The sequence below is a fragment of the Tenrec ecaudatus genome, chromosome 11 (genome assembly GCF_050624435.1).
Source record: "Tenrec ecaudatus isolate mTenEca1 chromosome 11, mTenEca1.hap1, whole genome shotgun sequence".
In the NCBI taxonomy this organism is placed as follows: domain Eukaryota; kingdom Metazoa; phylum Chordata; class Mammalia; order Afrosoricida; family Tenrecidae; genus Tenrec; species Tenrec ecaudatus.
Genome location: NC_134540.1, coordinates 48221352 through 48246948, shown reverse-complemented (window position 1 = coordinate 48246948; position 25597 = coordinate 48221352). Strand labels below are relative to the sequence as shown.

Here is a 25597-nt window from a genome sequence, read left to right as displayed (position 1 = left end):
CAGACAGGGGGCTGATTTCCAGCATAGGGATTGATTACATTTCAAGCAACTACTGTAATGTAGGGGGGAAAGCAGAGTCAATGAGGCCGCTATAATGGTTTCCTTTACTAGAGCTGTGATAATTAGCAACTCATTTTAATTGTAAGATGCAGGAACTCTTGCCCATGCTCCCGTGGCCTTCATCACAAAGCAGGAAATGAAAGGGGAAATTAAAGCAAGATTCATTTGGGTGGGACTGCTAATGCCAGTCTGGGAAAAATAAATTATTTTAGTGATTTAGCTAATGAGTTATAACATACCTTTAGTTAGAAGTGACTTTTGAATAAGAGCAATTAAGTGGGTTGTTGAGGCATTACTTTTCCCACTCAAAGGCCTCTCCCACCATACAGCTCTTATCACAGAATGTTTGCTAACAGAAATTCAACCAATTGGACTTAAATTCTTCTGGCTATGAAGATCACTCTTTAAATGCAAGGGGTTCTGGATTGAATTTGTGCTCCTCCCACAGCCAATTAAAAAAAAAAGATATATTGAAGTCCTAATCCTAATCCCTGCTACTGGTGGACCTTGTAAACCTAGTACCTTATTTTAGCAAACCTAAGTATCAGCTAGGATGCGTTCCTTCATATTCTGATGACATTACCTTTAAGTATCTTTGGTGAGTTTGATATGGTACAAAAGGTTAGTGTACTTGCCTGCTAACCAAAAGGCTGGAGGTTCAAGTCCAAGTGATGTCGTGAAAGGAAGGTCTGGTTATCTACTGCAGAAAAATCAACTGTTGAAAACCTATTCTGACACACGTCACAAAGGGTCGGGATGATTGTATGGAAACTGTTTTGTTTTTCAGTTTTCGAGAGCTGCTGTAGCCCATATCACAGAGTAGAGAATATTCCAACACTAAAATGGCCTTAAAAGACAGGCTTGATTGTCTAAAGATTCTGAAAGCTAGAAGTGCAATTCAAGGCATCAGCGGAGTTGATTCTGCCTGACGTTTCCCAATTCCTCGGCTTACATGGGCCTCCCTAGCCATCAGCTCGTCTTTCTTCTACCTCCCTGCGTCTGTGCTCGTATTTCATCAGGCACCGGTCAGATGAGATTAAGATCCACCTGGCTGTTTCCTTTGTGTGCCAGTGAGCTGATTCTGCTTCATAGTGACCCTACACGGCAGACTAGGACTGCCCCCTAGAATTCCGAGGCTAAAATCTTTATGGCAACATAATGCCAGGGCCCTCCTCCCACGGAGATGCTGGGTGCATTTGATTAGCAGCCGAGTGCTTAACCAACACACCACTAGGGATCCTGGAGGGGTCGTCCTCACTCCCCCTTAACAGACGCTCTTTCCAAAGGCATGTTCGCAGATCCCAGAAGTTAGAGTTTTAACTCTTTTTTTTTTGTGGACACCCTCAATTCATAACAGGAAGTATATGATTATATTTTTGATAACTGCTGCCTGAAAGATAAAGGCTTCCTGGTGGCACTGTGGGTTAGGTGTGGGGCAGGCAATTCAAGCCTACTATGTTCCCTGTGAGCGAAAGTCTTGTAAATGTCTATTGTCCCTGAAATGCTATATAGGCTCACAAGGAATTAGAATCTACTACGGTGGTTGGTGTGTTGTTTTTTTTGGGGGGGGGTTTCTAAAAATATCTATTACACATATATAATGTATACATTTTTATACCTAACCAGTAAGGTATAATAATCTAAACATAATAATTTAAAATAATAACGGTTTATCTGATGTTCTCCCCAGAGCAGTACATTGAGGAATTAGAACACAAAACAGCTAGGTTTCCAAGAAGGTCATTGCAGTAAGGGAGCGTGCAGCAGGGCACTTGCCTGGGAGGATAGACTCAGATTGAGTGTCTTGGCAGGGAGTCTCAACTGGCTGCTCGGAGACCAGCAGAAGGGCATTGAGTACAGCAGGCAGGCAGCAGTGAGGGAAATGAGGTGCCTCCGATGGAGCTAAAACAATTCACTCTCAGCGGTGCGCCCAAATGGGTGATAAGCCGTGGGCATCACTCATCTCACTTATTCCTGACCTTGATGGACAGCTTCTGAAATGGCCACCAAGCATCTTTACCTTGTTTCCATGTCTCCATATCCTCTCTTGTCTTTGTGTGTTGGCTTGTTCCAATGACTTGTTTCTAATGAGCAAGTGCTGAGAGCAATAAAGAACGTACTTGCAAGACATGGAACTGCCTTGCAGACGATGAATGATGAGCACAAGCAACTCCATCTTGAAAGAAAATGAAGGTCCTCTGAGGCCCAGCAGAAATGCTGAGTCACAGCAGAGAAGTCAACAAGTGGACTAGGAGCCACCCAGACACACCCAGGGAACCCTGATAAGACCTTGAATGACATCAAAGAGCCAGCAAGACCGCCTATAAAAGGCCCGGGTAGAAAGACTGAACTCAGAGAGCTCGGAACCAAGGAGACATCAACTCCTGCTCTCTCCCACTCTACCGGGGTGACCACACGGATGAAGACAGTGCTTGACAGCACTGTGATGCTGAATTAATTGTGTGTTACCCTCGTAGTAATCACTGAAGTTACTTTTAAGGTTGTTAGATTGTTTAATGTGTGTTTGCATGAATAAATCGAGCAGTTGGAAGTGTCAAAGAGCGTTAAGTAGTTATTGATCGAGTTGCTCGTGACAGTAAGAGAACACAGGCCATGGGATGTCGCTTCAAGGGTTGCCTGGCTCACGGTCTCCCTCTCGCTCTCTGTTGTCTATCTGTGAGGCACCGTGTTTTGAGCGTCCGCGTGGCGATGTCTGCGTGGCAAGGAACCGAGCGAGGAGGACCGCTACAAACACGGAGCAGCCGCCTCCATGCCAGACCCTCAACGAAGTGGTTCTTCTAACAGCAACGTGAGCGAACTTGGAAGTGAGCCTTCCACCGTCAGATCTTCAGAAGAGACCGCAGTCTCAGCCTGCACCCTGTGTTACAGGTTCCAGCTAATGAATGGCAGATTCCTGATCACAGCCACTCAGAGAATAATAGTTGTTGTTTTAAATCACTAAGGGTTGACACCCCTGCTTTAGATGCACCCCCCGATTGTGTTTAGGAGCCCTGGTGGTGCAGATGGTGAAATGTTCTGTTTCTAACCAAAAGCTGGTGGTTCAAACTCGTCCCGGGGCTCCAGGGGGAAGGACTGGCTGTCTGCGCCCACAATGATGAGAACCTGGAAAATCCTGTGCAGCATCCGCCCTGGCACACGGACTTGCTGAGAGTCAAGTTTCAATTCAACAGCACCTAACAAACAGCAACCGTGGAGGAGACAGCTCTCTCCTCTGTCCTTAGCATCTCCTCCTCCACATCAGACTCGCTGCAACCGCCTCGGTCCTGGCTCAGGGGAACCCCGATCCACTAGGGGTGAGGGGCCTCCGTGGGTTTCCGAGACTGTAGCTCCTTACAGGAGCGTCTCCCTCCCGTGGGGCAGCTGGTGATTTTGAATTGTTGGCCTGTAGCCAGCAGCCCAACTCTGTGCTGTGGCTTCTTGGGGTTTGAGAATATCACAAAATCAGAGGCCAGCCTAATTTACGGAATATTTGAAAACATCACTATTACTCCATAAGTATTGGGAATTGTCAGGTACTCTGGGTAATAGGCATTTCGGAGGACATGAGTGCCCTGAAGATGTAGCAGACGATGCAGAAAGCCACAGGCTGTCCTGTGATCACCTTTGACTGCCTTTGGTGGTCTCTTTTCACACCACGGCAGTGGCTACTTTTATGACAGATTGTTTGGTGTCTGTTAGTGATTTCCATCTCTTTGCCTAGTACCATTACTTTGTTCCGACACGCTTATCCTGATTTCCTTTTGTTCTGTGCCTGTACTTTCCTTGGTTTCCTTGATCATATTTAAAAGAGTTGTTTTAAAATTTGTATTCACTGGGTCCAAGGCTGATCTCTGTGGCCTTCTCGTTCCCGTGGAATGGGCCATCTTTCTCTGTTTCTCTCTGTGCCTCGGAAACAACATCATTCCTCATCAGCTTTGGGGGTGGAGCCTCAGTGATGGTCTTTATCTTCTCAGAAGAGAGCCTGGAAGTAGCGCCTCCTACAACAACCTGAGTTTGTGTGTGTGTGTGTGTGTGTGTGTGTGGTCGTTCTCATCAGACAGTAACATTCACCTGCCAAACAGCCCTTCAACCCCTGCATCTGGCACAATGCTTCTGAGATGTTTGATGCACGGATACACCTCAGAAACTTAAGTGATCACTGTAGTGTTCCGCATTTTTGGCTAAGCCTTAAGCAGCAAATATCTTTGCCCTATCAAGCAAACAAACAATACCAACAACAACAACAAAAAGAAACACCAATAAAAAACCCTCCAAGGTAAAAAAGCATGTAAGAAAATCAGGGGCTACAAGCTCCATGGTGGAAGCAATGAGAAGGTTGGTTCCGGCCAAGTCAGAAAGGTGCCTTGGATAGCTCGTGCCAGTTCCATTCGAGACTCGTTTCTCACAAGCCTACCTAACAGCCCCTGTCCTACAACTGCACGGGCTACTTAGACTGCAAACACAAGTCAGGGCCAAGATGCTACACTATGGTTACTTGAAGGAACCGAGTACTCAGCTGCTAGCTGAAAGGTTGGCAGTTCAAACCCAAGAAGGTGCTGTGCTGGAAAGGAGCTGGGGCCGGCCCCTGTGAAGATTACAGCCTTAGCAGCCCCGTGAAGTCGTTCTGCTTTGTCGTTGGAGGGGTGTGTGTGTGTGTGTGTGTGTGTGTGTGTGTGTGTGTGTGACTCCAAGTTGACATGGACTTGAGAGGACTAATGCCACCAGCAGAGGGTCATCATCAGGGCCTATCAGACCAGCAGATCGACCATGCCCTCATGCCCACTCACCATCACCCCAGAAGGGACCTCGGGGGCTCAGAACCAAGGTGGGGGTTTCAGAATCTCTTAACAACTTATGTTAATGGTTCCATAGAGAAAATTATCCTCATTATGATGAGTCTTTTTTTAATGTATTGTTTTAAATGCCTGGCAATACTGCAATGCCTTTCTGATCAGTGTTGGCACATCCCTGGCGGATTTCTATTCCATCTCAACAGATTCCTTTCATGAGGATGACAAAGGCATTGGGTGAATTGAACAAGGGAAGAGGTGGAGCATTTAAAAACAAAGAGCATCAAGAGACATTTTTTTAAACCTAGACTTTCTGTGGGCACTTAAGACTGATATTTAAAACAAAATTCTCTGGTGCAAAAATAGCCATTAGATATACCTCATAATACTGTACCACTTATATGAAGATTTGATTCACTCTGTGATGATTTGGTTCACTATTATCTCATTTTTGTGCTTAATTTGTATAGTCTTGAAGGACCCTTGGTCGGGATGTGGGCACGGCACTGGGCTGCTGTCCAGAAGATCCGTGCTTCAATCCCTCCAGACTCTGCAAGGGAGGAAGATGAAGCTTTCTGCTCCCAGTAAGGGTCAGTCTCGGAGACCCTCGAGAGAGTCACTCGGGTCAGAACTGGCTCCGTGGCAGCAGGCTTGGTTTGGGTCCATGGACTCTATGACTGTTTAATACTGTTTAGGCCACAGGAAATTGGACTTGAGATGGATTCTTTGATACTTTTTTTTTGTCTTGCTTAGAGTGTTTCCTGGGCTGTCAGGGGAAGGTGTGTGTGTGTGTGTGTGTGTGTGTGTGTGTGTGTGTGTGTGTGTGATTTCTTTTACTCTGTCAAGGTCCACTAAACTATGCAGACCCAGCCCAGCGGTGGAAGACTGATAAGTCCAGGTCAAGATGACTCAGCAACCGAGTCCAGTGAAATCCAGAAGATTTGGCACCAAGTTGAAGGTTCTGCTGGACGAGAAAGAAGACAGGCAGGAGGATACAGATGTGATCAATCCAGTCACTGCCGAGCTGAGGCAGTGCTGCAAGCTCTCTGTGCCAAATTCAATGAATGGCCATCAAGTCCTGGACAGACGTCCTAGAGTCCTCTGGTCACTTGCCCCTCTCTTGGGGGCTTGTGCTTGGGCACTTCCCTGAGGCTCTAATTCAAAGGAAGATTTTACTTTGAAAGCTTTGAAAGTAATTCTCTTCCACAGACCACCTGGGGAAAGGTGTGGGTACCTGCTCTCAGCTCCACTTCTCCGTAACCCTCACATCTTGTGGCTGCAGGTAAAGTTCATTGGAATGGACCTGAGATGATTCTTAGGTCTCATGTGTGTGTTTAAAGTTATTCTTTGATGATGGCAACAGATGTACAAATGTGCTTGACACAATGGATGGATGTATGGATTGTGATAAGAGTTGTATGAACCCCCAATAAAATTATTTTTTTAAGAGAAGGTATTCTTGTATTTACTGTCATTCAACAAGGATGCAACAAGAATTCACCATATGCCAAGACCATCCCCTGCCTGTTAGTCTGTCATCTTGCTATGACTATGATGGTTGACACTCTCCGCTGGTATTTCGAACACCTGGTTAGTCACCGTGGACAGGGCTCGGTGGAGTTTCTAGACTAAGAGAGACGTGGGGGGGGGGGGGAAAGACTTGGTTAGTTATTTGGATGCGTCATCAGGAGGGACTGATTGCTGGAAAAGGACATGTTTGCCAGAGGGCAGGGAGAAGGGCAGGCAACCGTGCATGAGATGTATTGGAACAATGGCCGCAGCAGCAGGCTCCCACATGCCAGATGTCATGAAGACGGCACCCACCAGGGAACACCGTTCCTTCTGTGATACAAGGGGCCACCGTGAGTTGGTGCTGACAGTGTAGCAACCAAGGACAATGCACCTGGGAGGCATGGGTCAGCTGTCCGTTCAGAGCTTATACAAGCCACGCTCCCTGAGGCCACAGAGACCGGTGCTTTGGGGCCTGGGTGGAAGCGCAGAGCCAGGTTGTGCTGGTGGCCATTTCCTTGCGACAGCTGAAGTCATCCGGGGGCGACGAGCTCTTCGGCGGGCTACCTTGACTGAGGCCCTCTCGGCTGAATCTATCATTAAAGCAGCAAGCGTCAGGACTTCCCCCTGAGTAATGTAGCCTGGGAAAAAGACACGTGGGAACCCCAAAGTCAATCATTTTACACAGCAAGCAAGCAAGCCTGTAAATGTTCATCTATGGGTATGTAGTTTCGGCTACTCCTCCGCACAGAAAAGGGTAACCGTTGTTCTTAGAAAGCTTAGGTTGTAGTGTCTGTGAGGACAGGCACCATTTTCCAGCAAGTTAATACATACTTAATTATTGATTGATAGAAAAAATCCCCAAGGATGGAACATAAGCCTTGAGGGAACTTTGTGTGAATCGCTTATTTTTTGTTTTTCATGTCATATAAATTATTTTTTTAACATTTTATTAGGGGTTCATACAACACTTATCACAATCCATCCATATACATACATCAATTGTATAAAGCACATCTGTACATTCTTTGCCCTCATCATTTTGAAAGCATTTGGTCTCCACGTAAGCCCTTTGCATCAGGTCCTCTTTTTTCCCCTCCCTCCCCACTCGCCCCCTTCCTCATGAGCCCCCCTTCCTCATGAGCCCCCCTTCCTCATGCGGCATCTGGAGGTCAAGTTCCCAGAGACATGATTCCGCTCTAGTGGCTTCTGTTGGTGTGCTAGTTTATCAATGTGCGTCTGGCTGACCAAGAGGTTTGAAAGAGATTGGAGTCTGGATGGTAATAAATTGCTCCCAGCTCGCTGAGACTGGTAGTAACTTGATGTGGCACAGACAGTTCACCACTTGGCCGCTAATCCAAAGACTAGAGCTCCCAGTCCACCCAGAGGTGCCACAAACAACAACAACTAAAAAGCCTGGCAATTGACTTCCACAAAAGCCAGTCATTGAAAACCCGATGAATTCTGCTCTGACCTGAGGGAGGTTCCCGAGAATGGTGGTAGACTCTATGGCAACTAGTTTTTATTTATTTTTAAAACATTTTATTGGAAGCTCATACAACTCTGATCACAATCCATACATACGTCAATTGTGTAAAACATAGCTGTATATTCTTCGCCCTCCATGATGCTGGTTCAGGTCGGATGGGTAGTTAAACTCACCGAGCAGCTGTTGGTGCTGAAGGCTGTGAATGTAGCGAGCCTTCAGGGCCTCCCACTGGGGTCTACAGTTGTAAATGCTCATGATGTTGTAGAAATAGCACTGCTGTCCTGGGGTCAGGCCCTGCCAAAGCAAAGGAGTGGATTGTAATGAATTGAAGAAGTTCTATAAGATTGTAAACGTGATGTATTCAAAACTGAATTCTACAGAAACACGATGCTTATCTTGTTAAATGGCTGGTGTTAGGTGCTGCCAAGTCTATTCTCAGGCACGGACTCTCCTGACTGTAATCCCTATGGAAGCTGTGTTACCTTGAGTTCTCTAGAGAAGCAAACCCAGTGACACCTGTATGTGTCTGTAGCTAGAACGAGATTCACATTGAGAAACAGATTACACATATGTAGCAGTAGGTAAGTCCAGTCCAATTCAAGTCAGGCTTCCCCTACCTCATGTGGCCATGGAGGCTGATGAATAGGAAGCAGGATGATGAAGCAGGGTTGGGCTGCAGGACACAGGGGAGGGGAGTAGTTATACAATCTGATAGATGCAGAGGTAAATGAATCCAAGATCAGCAGAATCAATCCACCATCAATAGTCTGCTGATGGCTCTTGGGGGTCAGCAGGCAATAAAATAGGAGATCAAGGGACCAGAGACAGGATCCAGGTCTGGCAGAAGGCAAAGGGCCAAAGAGAACTCCCTTCTGCATGCTCTCTTTTGTACCACAGGCCACACCCCCATGGAGAAGTCTTCAAGCTGTAACCTGATTGATAGGTTATGCTCCACCCCAAACTTCATTTGGGAGTGTCTGGTTGGCATCGACTCTAACTATCACAGACCCCACTCCTTGACATCTGTACACAACCCTGTAACCACATATAAGCTCCAAGAGAAGACAATAATAAAATCATACTTGTGCCTAATGTGATACAACTAACACACATGCAACTGAAAGTGAACTAAACGAATTTTCATCTTATATTTTATAACTGAACTAAAACAAAATTATCTGGTGCATACGTCCAAATAGAAATTAACACATATCACTGACAGTCCTTATTTCTGCATCTGGTCACATGGCCGCAGCTGGTATTTAGAACTACCTTCTTCCACTACCTATTTCATATTTCTTTTGCCCTCAACGAGTATTTTGGTTTGTCATGGTTTTTTGCCTGGTGGGATGAGCCAAACTTTTATTGGTAATCATGTTAGGATTGGAGTAGTCTAGTTTACTCGACTTGAATCAGGGAACGGTATTACTAAGAAATGACCTAAGGGATTTCCTAGATTCCAGACTTATCCTTCTTCACCTTGACTATGAAACACTAACCCAATTTCCCTTTGGTAATCAGGATCAATCACACCACTCAGTATAGTAATACCTTTCTTTTCCTATTGATCCAGACACATGAGGAGCCCAAACTGGCCAGCAGGCATTCTCCAGTCCCACGTCAATGGCATCACTGCCATCTCACCAGGTGGGAGGATTCCATCTTTTGAAAATAAGACTTGCCAACCTGGAGATCTGAGGACTCCAGGGACAGGAAGCAAACATGTGGGGAGTGAGCCATTAGGAGTAATAGAGAATGGTGCCTCTCTCCCTTCCACCCATTGATACCTGGACCCAGGAATCCTGGCCAATGGAGAAATAGCACAATACATCGGACACTGGTTTCAAGCATCTATAGCCTCCTGGAGAACTTTGCTCCAAACCGGCGAGATAGTGCCATCTAACTGGTGCCCAGTTGTGTCGTTAAGAAGTCCATTTCATCGTTCTATCAAGACAGCTGCTGCGGAGTGGTAGAGGATGTGGTAAATCGGTGGATTCCATGAGCATGGGCCCATTGCCACTTTTCATTTGTTGTGAAGTGAGTCCCTTGATCTGAGGTAACAGTTTGTGGGGTGCCACATCGACGGGTGAGACAGCCTATAAATCCATGAGTGGTAATTTTTGGCAGAAGCGTTGCATGCAGAGATCGACAGCAAATCTACATTCTCAGTGTCGACTCCAGTGAGAGCAAAACACTGCCCTTCTCATGAAAGAAGGCGTCCTGTGTTATCAACCTGCCACCAGACTGCTGGTTGACTCCCGCCCATCCCCCCAAAAGACTCTCATATCTTAGACTCAGTGCTGGTCTCTGCTGCTGACAGATGGGGCACTCGGCAGTGGCAGTAGCCAACTCAGCCTTTGTGAGTGGAAGTCCAAGTTGGTGAGCCCATGCCTAACCTCCATCCTTGCCACCATCAGCCAAAGAACTAGACTCTGCTTCATCTCTCACTTCTATAAAAGGTCACACCCCCAAGGAGAAAGATGAGGCTATCTGTGCCTGGAAAAAGTTGCAGCCCATGAACTCTATAGATGGTCAGCAGGAGGGAATCAGCTCAGTGATAGTGGGTTTGGTTTGGGGTTTTCACTACAATAAAATATATGTTAATTATAGAGGGGAAACCCGTATACAATCTCTTACAGTACACAAGACATCTGAGTATGTCCAGAAGCATACTTTTCCTTTAGTTCCCCTGGAGCCTACAGCCTCCACAGAAAAGGCCCGAGGCAGAGGAAGAGCAGGAAGACCTTCCATGTTATGTCAGTTCACTTTTCCTATGAGGACTCATTGGACATCCTTACTGGAAGCAATGGTTTTCAACAGGAGTGGTTTGGGCCCCAGTGGGCATTTGGTAATATTTGGAGACATTGTGGGGGTGGGGCACAGGGGGAAGAGGGTCTAAAACACTTAGTCAAGGGCCGAGGTGCTGCTCAGCAGGACAGTCCCCAGCCCCTTGAAACACAAAATAATCTGACCCCAACTGCGAATAGTAGCAAGATTGAGAAGTTCTATCTCAAGCTGAGACGATTTCCATTTTAGGAAGATTATGCTGGCCCTGCTGTGGATAATGGTCTTGAGGAATGAGAGACCATCTAGAAAACGCCTGCCACGGTGCTAGAGAAGAAGAGGAAGGGCTCAGACCATACTTACTATCACACCTGGCACACCGCAGGTGCTTCTTACACACCGGGCCAAGGATTCTGTGTGCATTCCTTTAAAATCACAACCACTCTATGATCTCGGTCAGTCTGTGCTCATTTCACAGGGAACCTGGAGCAATGGCATCAACGTTGTAGAAAAATCAAGGCAAAATAAATTACGTTTCAGTCAAAATATCTAAAATAGTGACAGCCTTTGTCAAAGCTAGTTGTTAACTATGTAACGACCGCTAACAGCTCATTGCAATCGAGTCCATTCGGACTCCCAGCAACTCTGCAGACAGCTCAGACCCGCCCTGTGGGTTTCTGAGACTATAACTTTCTATGGGAGCTGAGAGCCTCGTCTGACTCCTGAGGACAACAACAACAACAAAAAAAGCTAAACTTAAGATAATTTTTATAAACAGAGGAAAAAGTTATTGCCCTGTTAGAAGTCTTGTATGCAGTTGAAATCTGTGTGGGCATTTTTGTTGAAGTTTAAAAGCTTTACTTTTTTATTTTGAAAAGATATCCACGTTGAAAATGGCAAAATCAACAACTATTTCAGAATTTAAGATATTACTTCAACTTTATAGCTTCAAGAGTAATATGCATGTTAGAGAAAGACTCTGGATTATATTTCTGAATAAAGATGGAAACCTTTTCAAGTGACGGGAAACAGTAGAAGATAAAAATTGCCAAGTAATTTCAAGATCAGAATCACAAAGAGTAATAGGAGTTTACATTATACAAATTAAAAACTTAAAGGCTATAGCTTTAATTTACAAGAATAAAATGCTCATATTTTTTCTAGAAATCTGTAATTTTTACAGACAGTTTTTTTTATTAAAAGATCATTTTATTGGAGACTCTTACAGCTTATAACAATACATACATTAATTGTATCAAGCATGTTTGTACATATGTTGCATGATTATTTTATAAACATTTACTTTCTATTGAGCACTTAGTATTAGCTCCTCTTTTTTCCCTCCTCCCACCCTCATGACCTCTTGATAAATTATAAATTATTATTATTTTCACATTTTACACAGACTGCTGTCTCCCTTCTCCCATGGTTGTTCATGCCCCTGGAGATGGTGGTGGTGGGGTTATGTGTTGATCAATGTGATCAGTTCCCTTTTCCTCTCCTCCTCTCCCCACATTCCCCTTACCCTCCTGGTGTTGCTACTCCCATTTCTGTTCCTGGATTCCGAGTGTTGTGAGCTCTGCTCTGGTCTAGCCTGCAGTGAAAAGAAGGACTGGGGTCATGATAGTAGGGAGGGTGAGGGTGAGGAAGCCTCAAGGAACCAGAGGGATATTGTGTGTTTCATCGTTGCTATACTGCACCCTGGTTGACTCATCCCTTCCTTGTGACCTTTCTGTGAGGGGTTTGGGGTCTCTGCTCCAACCCCCCTTATTCTGAACAATATGTATTTTTGTTTGCTTGTTTTTGTTTGTTTGTTGGTTTGTTTGTTTTGGGTCTTCTGATGCCTGTTACCTGATCCCGTCAACATCTCATGATTGTCTAGGCTGGTGTGCTTCTTCCATGTAGGCTTGTCACCTCTCTGTTAGATGGCTGCTTGTTTAAATTCAAGCCTTTAAGATTCCAGACACTGTATCTTTCGATAGCCAGGCACTATCTGCTTTCTTCACCACATTTGCTTATGCACCCATCTTCAGTGATTATGCCGGAAGGGTGAGCATCACAGAATGCCAGGTTGTTAGAACAAAGTGTTCTTGCATTGAGGAAGGGCATGAGCAGAGGCCCAAAGTCCATAGGCCAATACCTCTATTTTTGTATTTGAATTCATGTATTTACATATGTACACACTTATGCTTATATCTCTATCTAAAGCTTTGCTTCCTAGATCTTTCCTGTTTCCCTTTTACCTTCCTCCTGCCACACCATCATGCTTGCCCTTCTTTCACCTCTTAGTAATTCCTCTCCACTAGATTGCTGTTGCTCCAACACCCCCAGGGTTTCTATGTCCGCTTCATTGTTGATTTTAATTCCCTAGTTATTCCCCTCTCTCTATGGCGTTGTTTGCTCACAGCTCCCTTCCCCCACCTCCTTCTCCCCACAAGTTCCTCTGGAACCATTGGAACTGTTGCTTTCTCCTCAAGCTTGCTTCCCATGTCTATCTTATATAAGTAGGCAAACCAACAATAACAGAGACAAAACAAATGATCGAATAAAAAGATAATAGTAACTAGCAAGAAAAAAACATACAAAATTCCAACTCTACAGTAGTTTTTGGAATGACTTTAACTAAATTTAACTGAAAACCTAGAAAACTCATTGCCATTGAGTTAATTCTGACTCATAACAACCCTATAGGAGAGAGTAAACTGCCTCTTTGTGATTCTGAGCTCAAAAAGTAGCCCTTCCACAGTAGGGCCAAAGTGTGTTCACTTAATTTCCCATCACTGATAATGGGCCAGTAGCAAAGAGACTACCACCTAGCAGAGTTCCTGACATGGGATAGCTGTAGGAGCTGGTATTTTTAACCATCTTTGAGTGAATGTCTGACTCATGGTCTCTCTATACACAAGGGCATTAAACATTCTCTAGCCTTACACCACTCCATGATCCTTTGTAGATCAAACTATTATGACCCATAGGGCACTCATTGGCTGATTTTTGGCAGTAGAAGGCAAGGCCATTCCTCCTACGGTAGATGATATGGACATCTTTGTATAGAAGCTTTGTTGAACCCTGTTTAGCATGAGGGCAACATACAAGGCTCCCCTGAGAAACAGCTGTGCATAAGGTACATTGGCTGGGAATTGGACCAGGGACCTCCACATGGCGGGCCAGAATTCTTCCACTAAACTGCCATCGTCCTCTCAGTGTAGATCACTCAAAAGTATTCTCATTCACTCACTCACACATGACTTTAATACACACCAAGGGTCTGGGCCAGACCAAATATTCTGCCTGATGATGCTTAACAAGCTCCACCATAGAGACGGCATGGTCCTTTACTTTGTGGGCAATATGATGCTGGCATAGAATACTGCAAGTCCCAGGGACGGCACTAAGAACAGAAATATCGGCTTGGAAGAAGTACAGCCAGAATGCTCTTTAGAGGCAAAAATGTCAAGACTTTGGACTTGTTATCAGAAGAGACCAGCGCCTGGAAAAGGACAGCATGCTTGGGAAAGTGGAGGGACCGTGAGAGGGAGGAATGTCCTCCACGAGATGGATTGGCACAGTGGCGGCCACAATGGACTCACACTTAAGAATGATTGTGAGGCTGGTGCAGAGCCAGGTCGTGTTTGATTCTGTCATACAGAGGGTTGCTATGCGACTGAACCGGCTCACTGGCACCTACCAACGACAGTCCACTGCACCCACCGTCATTAATGAGGTGACCGAGGCCGATGCAGGGACTTGAATGCAAGGAATCTGTGGAACACGTGGAAGCTTTGCTTGTCTTTTCCAGTTTCCCGCCATCCTTTATCCTGCAATTCCAAGGCAAAACAAATCATAGGATAAGACTTCATGTTGTTCACCAAATAAGGAAGTGGGTGAATACATGTTATTAATTAAAGAGCAAACTCTTTTCTCACTGATTACAGAGTAAGTGGACCTCACTAGGTTCTGGGTTCCCCTACCCGCCACCGCTCCCCCTTATGCATGGAAGTCTTTCTGCTTCACCAGGACTTCAGAGTGGCATGACCACCCTTTAGATCAGAGGCCATCGGGAGGTGGGTTGTAGAGCCATACCGTGTCTACAACAGTTGTTTCTTGATCATTTTTCAATGATGTTTACTGCCTTTTCTGATATTAAAAGGGACATAGGTCATTTGAGAAACTTTGGGGGTAATTTTTAAACCACAGAAAACTATGCCTACGCTATCTATTCATGTGCTATTGTTAGTATTTGGTTCACTTTCTCCCCCCACCTCCCGTATCTATTGTGAGATTTTAGGAAAATGCGACCTTGCATTTTCCCCTGGTCATTAAGTATCCCCTGAAATGTGATCTTGGTGGCAGTATCCTCTCTATTGGATACCACTCTCAATAGCTTGTGTCTTTAGCTGTGAAATTTGTTGAGTTGTGTATTACAACAAAATATGCACGTGGCCACATTGCCCAGCACTCGCTTTGGCAAGGATAGGAAAGACTGGCTTCCTGCCTGCCATGCTCAGCTCTTGTCCATGTGATTGGAGGATGAGGCTGTGAAGCGTATGTAACAATCAAGCAAGAATGGAAACATTGGAGGGGGCAGAGGGGAAAGTCTTAGTATTCTCTCTCTACTCACTCCTTTGCCTTGTCAGCAAGGTCAACTATGAGAATGATGGGAAGTGAGAACACAACAAAGGCTCCACTAAACAACTACACCGAAACCGAAATCCACTGCCGTCAAGTCAATTCCAACTTCCCGGGCCATGCAGCACAGCGTGGAGCTGCCCCATAGGGTTTCCAGGATGTCCATCTCTACTGGCACTGCCTGCCCTGTCGTTCTTCTATTGGGCAGTAGTGGGCTTCAATAGCCAACCTCTCAGCTAGCAGCCTCACACTTACCTCTGCACCACGAGGTGTCTGTAATATGAGACCAGACCCTCTAACCAAAGCTGACTCTTCTCAATACGTCCCCCTGAGGGAAAGAAACTGTAATAGAGGCAGTGTGACCTTTAGAACCAGACAGAGCTGAGCTTCTTACTTTCTGTTAGCCTCAGTCCTTTCATCTGTACAATGCTCTTTATAATATCTGCTTCTTACAAGTTTCTTTGATTTAAATCGTCATATAGAATGCTCTCACTTTATGCCAATCTTCCCTCGCTACCCTGCCTTAGTGTGTGCCCAAGCATCATGCACAGCAGCTCTCTCTCTCTCTCTCTCTCTCTCTCTCTCTCACACACACACACACACACACACACACACACACACACACGCTTAAGGAGTAATTGAATAGGTGAGAAACTTTGATTGGTTCTGCGTTTACAGACTATTAATGCTCTGATTTCCCAAAAATAGATTTATTTGGAAAACATCACTCAATGCCAGTGTGTGCCTTGTTTCCATGAGAAAGATGTATAAATTAAAGCATAAACACTTTACCTAACACTGTTCTCCATTCACCTGAACTCCAGAAGCCACACGAAACTAAGAGACACTCTCGCCAGAGTCTCCCTGATGGGAAACCCGTGCACTGTGTCATCTACACGAATCATCTCCACATCCCTCCTCCCATTTTCCAGATCTGCAGAGCAGAGAATAAATATTCCCCAAAGCTGGAAAGACATCTGCTTCCTCCAATATCACAAGGAAATGATGGATGAGCTTGCTGGTGGCAACAACTCATGTGTGCTTTACTTGGGCTATTGCTGGAGGAATATGTCTTACCTCGTCAGGTGCTCTCCACCAGAGCAAGTTTGATTAAAATGCCTGACGACCTTAAGGAGGAAACAGCTACAAAATAATGGATCTGAAGCAGAAAAACAGCTATGCTTAAAGAGAACGTACCCTGGGTGGTGGTCTTTCTTTCTTTCTGTCTGTCTGTCTGTCTTTTAAAGCTGGCATTCACAGTCCATTTCGTTTCCTCCCAAGGTCTCTGCCCTTGTGTGGTGGTGACGGTGATTCTATCTGTTGATATGTTGCTCTCCAAGCAACAGCATGTGGTGAAACAGAGAGCTTTGGGAATTGGCTGGATGCCTTGCCCTGCTTCTGGACAACATTCACCTCCAGAGTTGAATAATTTCTTCTCTTTCCAAGTGCGGAGTCCAATCAACTGTCAACTTCTGAATCCCTCATGTCTGCATTCTCTTGTGTAGACCCCAGGAGGTTCTGCCTAGAGACAGAGGTGCTGAATGTTAAAGGTCAAGACATCCGGCGGGACAACAGGCGGTTACAGGAATCTCTATTGGGATGTGTCCTTCAATCACGCAGAGGATGAACCTGAGGTTTTGAGTGTGGTGTTCTATAGAATGTCCCACAGCCCAAGTTAACAAGTGCACCTTATGGCTTGAGCGTGAGTTATGCTCTGGATTCGATCTTGCCTAGAGTTGACACACAGTGATAATGAACCTCTGGCACAAGATTCTTGCCCACACTGACCTCATCACACTGACCTCATCACCCTGACCTTATCACAATGACCTCATCACCCTGACCTCATCACCCTGACCTCATCACACTGACCTCATCACCCTGACCTCATCACACTGACCTCATCACCCTGACCTCATCACCCTGACCTTATCACAATGACCTCATCACCCTGACCTCATCACCCTGACCTCATCACCCTGACCTCATCACCCTGACCTCATCACACTGACCTCATCACCCTGACCACATCACCCTGACCTCATCACACTGACCTCATCACCCTGACCTCATCACCCTGACCTCATCACCCTGACCTTATCACAATGACCTCATCACCCTGACCTCATCACCCTGACCTCATCACCCTGACCTCATCACCCTGACCTCATCAAGATAAGCCTCAAGTTCTACCCTGACTCCTGAGCGCAAGCAATGTTTTTCCTTCATCTGCGCTGGAATTATTGCTGCGGGCCCCCTTCCTCTCCTTATGAGTTTATCTGCAAAGAAGGAGTGTTTCTAGAGAATACGGAAGAAGAAATAGCACGAGACAGCCATAAATTCAAATTTCTCAGGAGGTTGAAGGAGTTGGGGGCGGGGGCAACTAAGGAGAGAAGAGTTGTGAATTGGAGCATGCCGCTTAAAGAAAAGAGAACACAGATCAGCCGACACACTGGGTTTGAGGGTTTGTTTTATTCCTTCAGTGATTTGAATGCAGACCTTCTGTGGAATAACCATGGCACAATCAAGAATCTGTAAATGCCACAGAATATGACAGAACCTGTCACTGAAGCTGAGAAGCGGGTGACTCTCCAGGGAGTCCACCTTGGACGCATTTCCAGGATGTGATGAAATGCTTTCTGTCATTTACCACCTGCTGTAATATACCCTCTCGTTGGCCCATACCAAGGTGCACGAACCCTGCCCAATCAGGAAATCAAACCAGAGCTAGGTAGTCACCAGACGGGATTCAACACAGGGTACCAGTTACCAAAGAGCAGAAATGGACTGAAAAAGCAAACCCCGTCACAACAGGTTCTACAAAGATTGGCAGTCACAACAAACGATTCTTACTGAGCCCTGATGGCCCAGCCTGTGCCGCATTGGGCGGCTCCCACAGATCCACCAGCGCCTCTGTGGGAGAAAGGTGAGGTTGTCTGCTCTCCGAAAGACATGTCGTTGCCGTTAGAAGCCCGCAACAGAACAGAGCACTGCCGAGTCCTGTGCCAACTGTGCTGCAGCCACTGTGCTAATCCCTCCCCATGAGGGCCTTCTTCTTTTTCGATGCCCCTCCACTCTACAAAGCATGATGTCCTTCTCCAGGGCCTGGTCTCTCCTAACAACATGGCCAATGTATGTAGAGTCTCCAAAGCCCAGATCTACTCTGTCCTGTAGGATCACTGGGGATTGAATCAAGTTGCTGGCAGTGAGTTTGGAGACCCTGGTGGTGCACTAGGTTAAGCACTCAGTTGCTAACAGATCTTGTGGAGGTTCAAACTCACCCATGGCTGAGTCTTGATGGCATACCCTGATAAGCATGGTGGTCATGAAGATTACAGCCTAGAAACCCTACGATGCCGTTTTCTTCTGTCACATGGGCCCCCATGTATCGATATCAACTGGGTGGCAGCTAGCCACAAAGATCACCCCACAATCGGACAATCAATGGGAACATGATTTTACCAAGAGCCCTTGGACACTGCCACCGAGGCTGCTGCTGGGGCACTCTGCAGCCGGAGCAGGGCCTCAGCAGCCTGCGATCAACAGCCCCCCACATTTCCATGTTCTTCTGCAAATGCTGCCCGTGGTTGCTATCTCCACTGTTCCTATCCCTGCTGTTGCTGACTCACATGACCACAGGTAGAGCCAAAAACAAAAAACCAAACTCACTGCCATGAGTCAACGGCAGCTCACAATGACCCGAAAAGACAGGGAGGAATTGCCCCTATGATTTTCTGACCATGCTGGTGGGAGTAGAAATTCCCACCCTTCTTCTGGTACAACAGACGTCAGGAATAAACGGCCTCTCCTTCCCGCCAGCCTTTCATCTTCTGATTGGAACCCACAAATCTCATGGGATATCAGCTGGCAAGGAATCCCGGGAGATGTGGTTTGCAGTCTTCACATGGCTGTAGTGAAGAGAAGGGTAGAGAACGGAAAGAGTGCCGCTGGATGGATACACGGAGGTGCCATCAGCAAAATACAAAGAGACACCTCTGAGATCTATGAAGTCAGGCAAGAAACTGAAGGGCTTAGACACGGAGTCAATGTCTCCTAAAGACCACTAGCATCTGGTGTTCAATATGAAAAAAGTGATCATTGACTAGCTATGCAGAGGGTATCAAAGAATAATTAAGATGGAAGGACGATGAAACAAGGTAGACTTTATAATTGGTTTGGGAACAAACAAAATATTTTCCCAAAGACTAGCTTACAAAAAGGAATTAAAACTGAATACAAAGGAAATATGGGGGTGGGGACCCACCCAAATCTAACTAATGGAGAGAAGATACTGGAGACTGCCTAGCATATTTGGAAGTGGATTTGGTGAGGTAGTGGGTTACATGTTGGGGTTCTAACCACACAGTCAGCAGTTTGAAACCACCAGCTACTCTGTACTATAAAGATAAGGCTTTCGACGCCTATAAAAATTGCTGTCTGGGAAACCCTCGGGGACAAGTCTACCAAAGTCGGCTCTCGGATAGAGAGAGCATGCTGGGATTCAGCTTGGATGTGGGTGTGCGGTTTAGGTCCTCACCCACGAAGGTTTTCCACAAAGACCTGGTTACATAAAGATGCTATCTAGCACTCGACAGTGGATTATCAAAACTACAGTTCACAAATATTTCAAAGATCAATATAGTAAACTGTGTTCTAAGCAACACCATTTCTTTTGTTGTTGTTGTTAATACAGGTAGCCTATGAAGCTTGTAGAGGTTATAGACCTGGTGCTTCTGAACTTGCAAAGTGTCCTGAGAAATCCCCATGGGTAGTTAAGCACAATTTTAAACTTGTTTAAAAATGTATGTGGAATGGTGCTTACTAATGGATCATTGACAGCCTCGATAGGTTTTGGGTGGCATGCCCTGATCGATTGCACGGTTGTATCCAGGATATGACGGGCAGGCTTATCAAACTTTCAGAAGACAGAGCTCTCGGTGAGCTGGAAACACTGTGGGATGACAGAATCAGGGCACAAAAGAGATCTTGACAGGTTCAAGTGATGGATTGCATCTAATGGGATGAAATGTAGTGATGATAAAAACAAGACTGCATGAGAGTTTCACTGCCTCCTGGATGAATACAGAAAGGGATGCCGGTGGGGGGTAGGGTGGGGAGCAGTTCACCAGGGAAGTCCAGGCAGAACGAGCCGATGAGGCTGGCAGAGGGATGAAAGACTGTGTAGGTTTCCTCACTGTAAACCAAGGGAGAGGCTGGGTCTGCCAGGGCTGTGCAGTATTATACCCCCCACACTGGACATGGGGTGTGCTCATCGGCAAGCGGCTGAAATAGGGACACCATGTTGAAGGGCCAAGTGACACATGAGGAAGAGACCGAAGGCGGGTGTTGGTAAAGGTGGGTAATGATGCCACACATATTACCTGAAGACCTGACGCATTAAAGAGAGATTAACTTTTGTGTCGATCCCTAAAGAGTGAAAATTAGGAGCAGTGAGTAGAAGCTACAAGGATACAAATTTGTGATGAGATGAACAATCTCAGTAAGGATTGAGATTCCCTTTAGTAGACGTTTTAAAACAAACGAACGAACAAACCATAAACTCACTTGATGAGAATGCGGAAAGAGGCATATAAGTATTACACTGTATCACTGATTCTGTAACTTTATTAATTCAAGTGTCCTATATTAACCAGTATCATCTTATTGCACCATCCGACACTTTCCTGATACAGTCCATCCTACTACCTATAAGATTCATCATCTTAAACTTGGATACCATAGTTAGCTGTTTTGACCTGCCCCCGCCTGTACCCCCACATATACTAGAGGTCCTGCACCATCCCCACGAACAGTTGCAGCTCGTGATTAACATGGTTTTCCTGGGCTGATTTTTGGAAGTAACATCATAGCAACCATCAAACCTCCATTGACAGACCAGTTATAGTTGTACATGAAGTACATTGGCTGGAAATCCAACCGAGATTTTCTCATGGAAGGCAAAAACTCTACCACCAATCTACCATGCCTGCCCTCTGCTACTCCAGATTTTGCTAGAAACCACAAGAATAGCCAATTCTTATACAATGGCTGCTTACTTTGCATTTTATTCTAAACATTATTCTAACTCCTTGGGCTGTTAACCAAAAGGTTGGTAGTTCAAACCCACCAGCCGCTCTAAACGACTAAGAAGCTGTTCCTATTTACAATCTAGGATATCTAAGGAACGTAAGTTTGGGGTCAGAATGAACTGAATAGCAGTGGATTGGGGATTTTTGTTTTGAACTCACTTAAATCTGACTACAATACAATGAGGTGTGTGAAACTTACTGATGAGAAAAGGGCAAAGAAAGGTGAAACAACCCGCTCAGGTCCCCACTGTCGGGAGGTACTCCAGCTGCTGTGGTCTGAGCAGCACCAAATTAGCTCAGAAACGAGAAATCAAAAGAAAGGTGCTTGTTTCATCTGCTCTTCCCTTCTGCACACTTTTATGTTCTCAGGTTCTTTGGTTGTTTTTTTTTTAATAGTCCCCATGTAGAATGGAGGCAGGCAGGGCCATGGGAGCCCTTGAAAGGCTATCAGATCCAACGTTTCCAGAAATCACCTCTGTGCACTCAGAAAGGGAAAGCAAGCTAGTTCCCTGAAGGAAATGAAGCCGTGTGCCTGTCTCGGTCACCTGCTGCTGCCCCCATGAAAATACCACAGGGGGATGGCTTTCAAGGGAAAGTTTGTCTCATCATTGTGGAGGCTAGAAGTCCAAGTCAGGATTTATCTATCATTGCATCATACTTACTCTAGCTGCATGCTGAGCAAATAAACTGAGAAGCTGGACTGTATGAAGAATTCGTCATCAGGATTGGAGGAAGGCTCATTAATGACCTGCAATATGCATACAGTACAACTTTTCTTGCAGAAAGTGTGGAGGACTTGAGCACTTGCTGAGGAAGATCAAGGATTTCAGTCTTCAGTATGGATTACGACTCCGCATAAAGAATGAAACAGCCAAAGAACCAGAGGCCACTTAGCCGGATACACCACTCAGACCAAGCAAAAAGCAAGCAGGTTTTCTACAGCATCTACTTATGTAGGAAGTGGAAACTTCTTTTTTACTGTATTCAGTTTGTGACCTGAGAAACGGGATTGCATTCCGCCCTAGTCTCCTTACAACTGATTGGCCGCTCGTGCAGATCTCAATACGGAATTCATTATATTGTGTCCCATCAACTCATGGGGGTCACTACTAGGTCTGAAGTGTCAACTGAAAATCCTAGTCCAGCCAAGTTGACATAAACCCTGACTCTCACATGAATAGATCACATTTTGCTTACCTATTTATCTCTTGATGGACATTGAAGCTCTTTCTGCTTTAACCCTCATCTACTTTAATTTTAAACATGTAAATGTATATTCATTTCCTCATCAGGTCAAGCCAGCATCTTTATTTGCATACAAATAATAACGCTACTAAATACTAATAATTCCGCTAAAACTATTGTGATGATTACACAGGGCATGTAGAACCACACAGTGCTCTTTGGGAGCCCACCATAGTGTTCAGTGAGTACAGTCCGGAGGTTTTAAATGTCTCACAAAGCTGGACAGTGTTGCAAAACGAAACATCTCATCTCAGATGTCAATAGGACTCCCACGGAGAAGACTTGGGTCATTCAGCTGATGAGATTTTGTATTAACTAACATTACACAAACTAAAAGTATGCTATCAATGACTTCCAGTTTTATTTCATTAAAATGGGAGAGGATCTTAGAAGAAACTTATAAAACAAATAGATGCAGAATCTTCCCGTGTGATTATTTTTTCCCTCTTATCCACTGCACTTGTCTAATTGAATAGCATATTTTGTTACCTCTGTGCTTCAAACCCACTTTGGTAGATGATATAAAGTTTATTGTGCCAACCTGGTCGATAAACACGTGGGGTTAATTGAAGGGCAGAGGGATAAATGACTCCATGAACCTTGCCTTTCTAGTACTTGGGTCTCTTGCTTTCTGATGGACAAACCAGGGTGAAGCTGCCTTAGCCAGTTCCCTGCTTCAGCTGGCAAGGTTCACTTCCTGCAAGACATCCCCAAGGAGAAGCTGCATGGACCTAACCTGATGCAGCCCTGAGTGCTGAAGCAGCCGTGTGGAGACTGCTGCGAGCGCTGAGATGTTTACACGTTCACTGACTCAGCTTTCCTCCTGCAGTCGGCATCATAGTGTGTGATTTGTAAGATGGAGGAGGACTTTGTGGATTGGTGTCAGATATATGGGTTAATGTTGGACTAGTGGGCTTGGGCAGCACTGGGTTGGGATGTTTTCTTGATGTGCATTTAACCTTTATATAAAACTCTCTCTTATACATGAGTTTCTGTGGATTTATTTCTGTAAAGTACCCAGACTAACACAGTAGACATTATTCTTTTGAATTAATGAGCCCCGGTGGCACTGTGGGATAAGCATTGCACCCCCCTCTGTAAGAGCGGTGGTTCAAACCCACCAACTGCTCCAGGGAAAAAGGTGAAGCTTTCTGCTTCCATCGGATGTTAGTCTCAGAAACCCAAAACAACAATGGCTCTCTCTCCTATGGAGTCGCTGGGAGTCAGAGGAACTCGATGGCAGTGGGTTGGTTTTCTTTGTTCTCTCTCTTTGAATCAGCTTATATGAGTATAATATTTAGCTAAAGAGTCTGATTATAACAGCAATCTCAATAGTCAGGATAAGTTGCTAAGTGTAAATTACAACTGGGAGCACCAATGGTTAATGAGGAGATTCCAGGAAAATAAGATTGATTCTGAGTGTTTTCAGTAAAATGCATTTCCTGGAGTTACTATTAATAACCTAAGGATAACCCCTGGCTCACATCCTATTCAAGTGGATGTCCATAACCTTCGCACTTCTTATGGGGTGGAAGAGAAGGGGCAACCTGGTAGTGGAATTTTCCATTCGGTCTGTTGCTTGTTTTCTTCCCTTCCCACCTTTCCTGGATCTTCTTTGTTTTAGTGCTTCATCCCTATTTCAGAGTTTGGAGCTGGCTGCATGAAATATAACACCCAACTACAAGTAGCTTAGTGAGACACAATTTTATTTCTTATCTGAGAATCAAGGATTCTATCTTGTCCTCACCTTCTTGTCACATTACATTTGGACCTAGTGATCCAGCCTCAGGTGGCTCACCTTGGTGAAGGTGACCTGGGAATCGTCTATGATATTATTTCTTCTAATTGTGCTCCATCTTCTCCCCAGCATTGTGCTCCTGCACTGCTGGGACACGTGCCACGACTTCCGTCCTCATTCCACGGAATGTTGAAAGTACACCGTGTGAACTTCTTCTGTCACCCTCTTCTACACACAGTCAAGTGCTCTGTTTACAGTTATATGTGAGCATCCCCTGTCACTGCGAGATCTAGGGAGGAGAGTGACACCCAGATGTTAAGAAGTCAGATGCTTGAATGCGAAAAATCTGAATTTGAAGACAGGGTTCACATATTTTACTTGCTCAATTTTAAGCAGGTTTCTTAACTTCTCCAAGCTTTGGCTTCCTCGTGTGTAAGGTTATTCCAATAGGTCCTCTGCATTTAGGTTTTCCAGAGCTTGAAATGAGCTCACACAAGCTGGAGACCTAGCAAATGCTCCACAATTATGCATGAGCCAGAGAATTTCACACACATTGCACTATTGAATCTTTAGCTCATCGCATGAGCTCAGTACCATCAGTAGTGCTATTTTAAACATGAGGAATATGAAGTACAAAGAGGTTCAATGACTCACTCAAAGTTACACAATCAATAAAGTTGGAGATCCAGCATTTACGCCCAGGCAGGCTGGATGTGATGTGTGCCCCTCATGATCACCATGGCCTGCTGTCTATGTATTGATCACACTTGTTAGTGTCCCCACCCCCAGCTACATATCCTTCAGAGAGGGAAAAAATGACAAAAGGCTGGCTCTTTTTCCGCATGAGGTCATGATTCCTGCTTTCACTTAACATCAATATATCCTCCCCTGTCCCCTTTTCTGAAATGGGTAAATCTGTAGCCCAGCTCCCTGCTCTGCTCCTGCCTCACTATGCACTTTCTACACCACCCCAGGCCTTGACCTTGAGTTTAGCTTCGGACATGTAGAGACTGGGCAGGCTGCGAGGTGAAGGCTACTTGGAACCATGTGCCATGTGATTTCTTTCTAAATGCCCAATTCTCGTTCTTGTCTGGTGGACTGCCTCTCTCATCTACCACGGTACGTCTTGAACTAGACCCGATGTGCAGAGCCAGCGTGCACACTGTTGGGCTGGGTGATTTCCCACGGTCTACATGTGATAGCCCTCTTTGTGCTTCAGAGGACTGGGTCTCTTGGAGGTCCTATTTGGAGAAGTCAGACTGAG

At 45.4% G+C, this 25597-nt stretch overlaps 1 protein-coding gene across 1 annotated transcript; it reads right to left on the bottom strand.

The window, feature by feature from the left end:
- Positions 1 to 6779: 6779 nt before the first annotated feature.
- Positions 6780 to 14442, bottom strand: FAM216B (family with sequence similarity 216 member B). The gene is made up of 3 exons (XM_075562646.1): positions 14344 to 14442; positions 8022 to 8142; positions 6780 to 7000 (listed from the first exon to the last, which is right to left on the bottom strand). The coding sequence occupies exons 1-3, from the start codon at positions 14440 to 14442 to the stop codon at positions 6780 to 6782; spliced, it is 441 nt and encodes a 146-aa protein (XP_075418761.1).
- Positions 14443 to 25597: the final 11155 nt, after the last annotated feature.

Bases quoted from the DNA above. Each gene is read 5' to 3' on its own strand.
- FAM216B (XM_075562646.1), bottom strand. From the start codon at position 14,442: ATGGCGGGAAACTGGAAAAGACAAGCAAAGCTTCCACGTGTTCCACAG. The intron at 8,143-14,343 runs GTGGGTGCAGTG...TTGCTTTGGCAG, and splicing joins CGGTCACCTCATTAATGACG to GGCCTGACCCCAGGACAGCA. The intron at 7,001-8,021 runs GTGAGTTTAACT...TCTTTTTCCCAG, and splicing joins TCAGCACCAACAGCTGCTCG to GCTACATTACTCAGGGGGAA.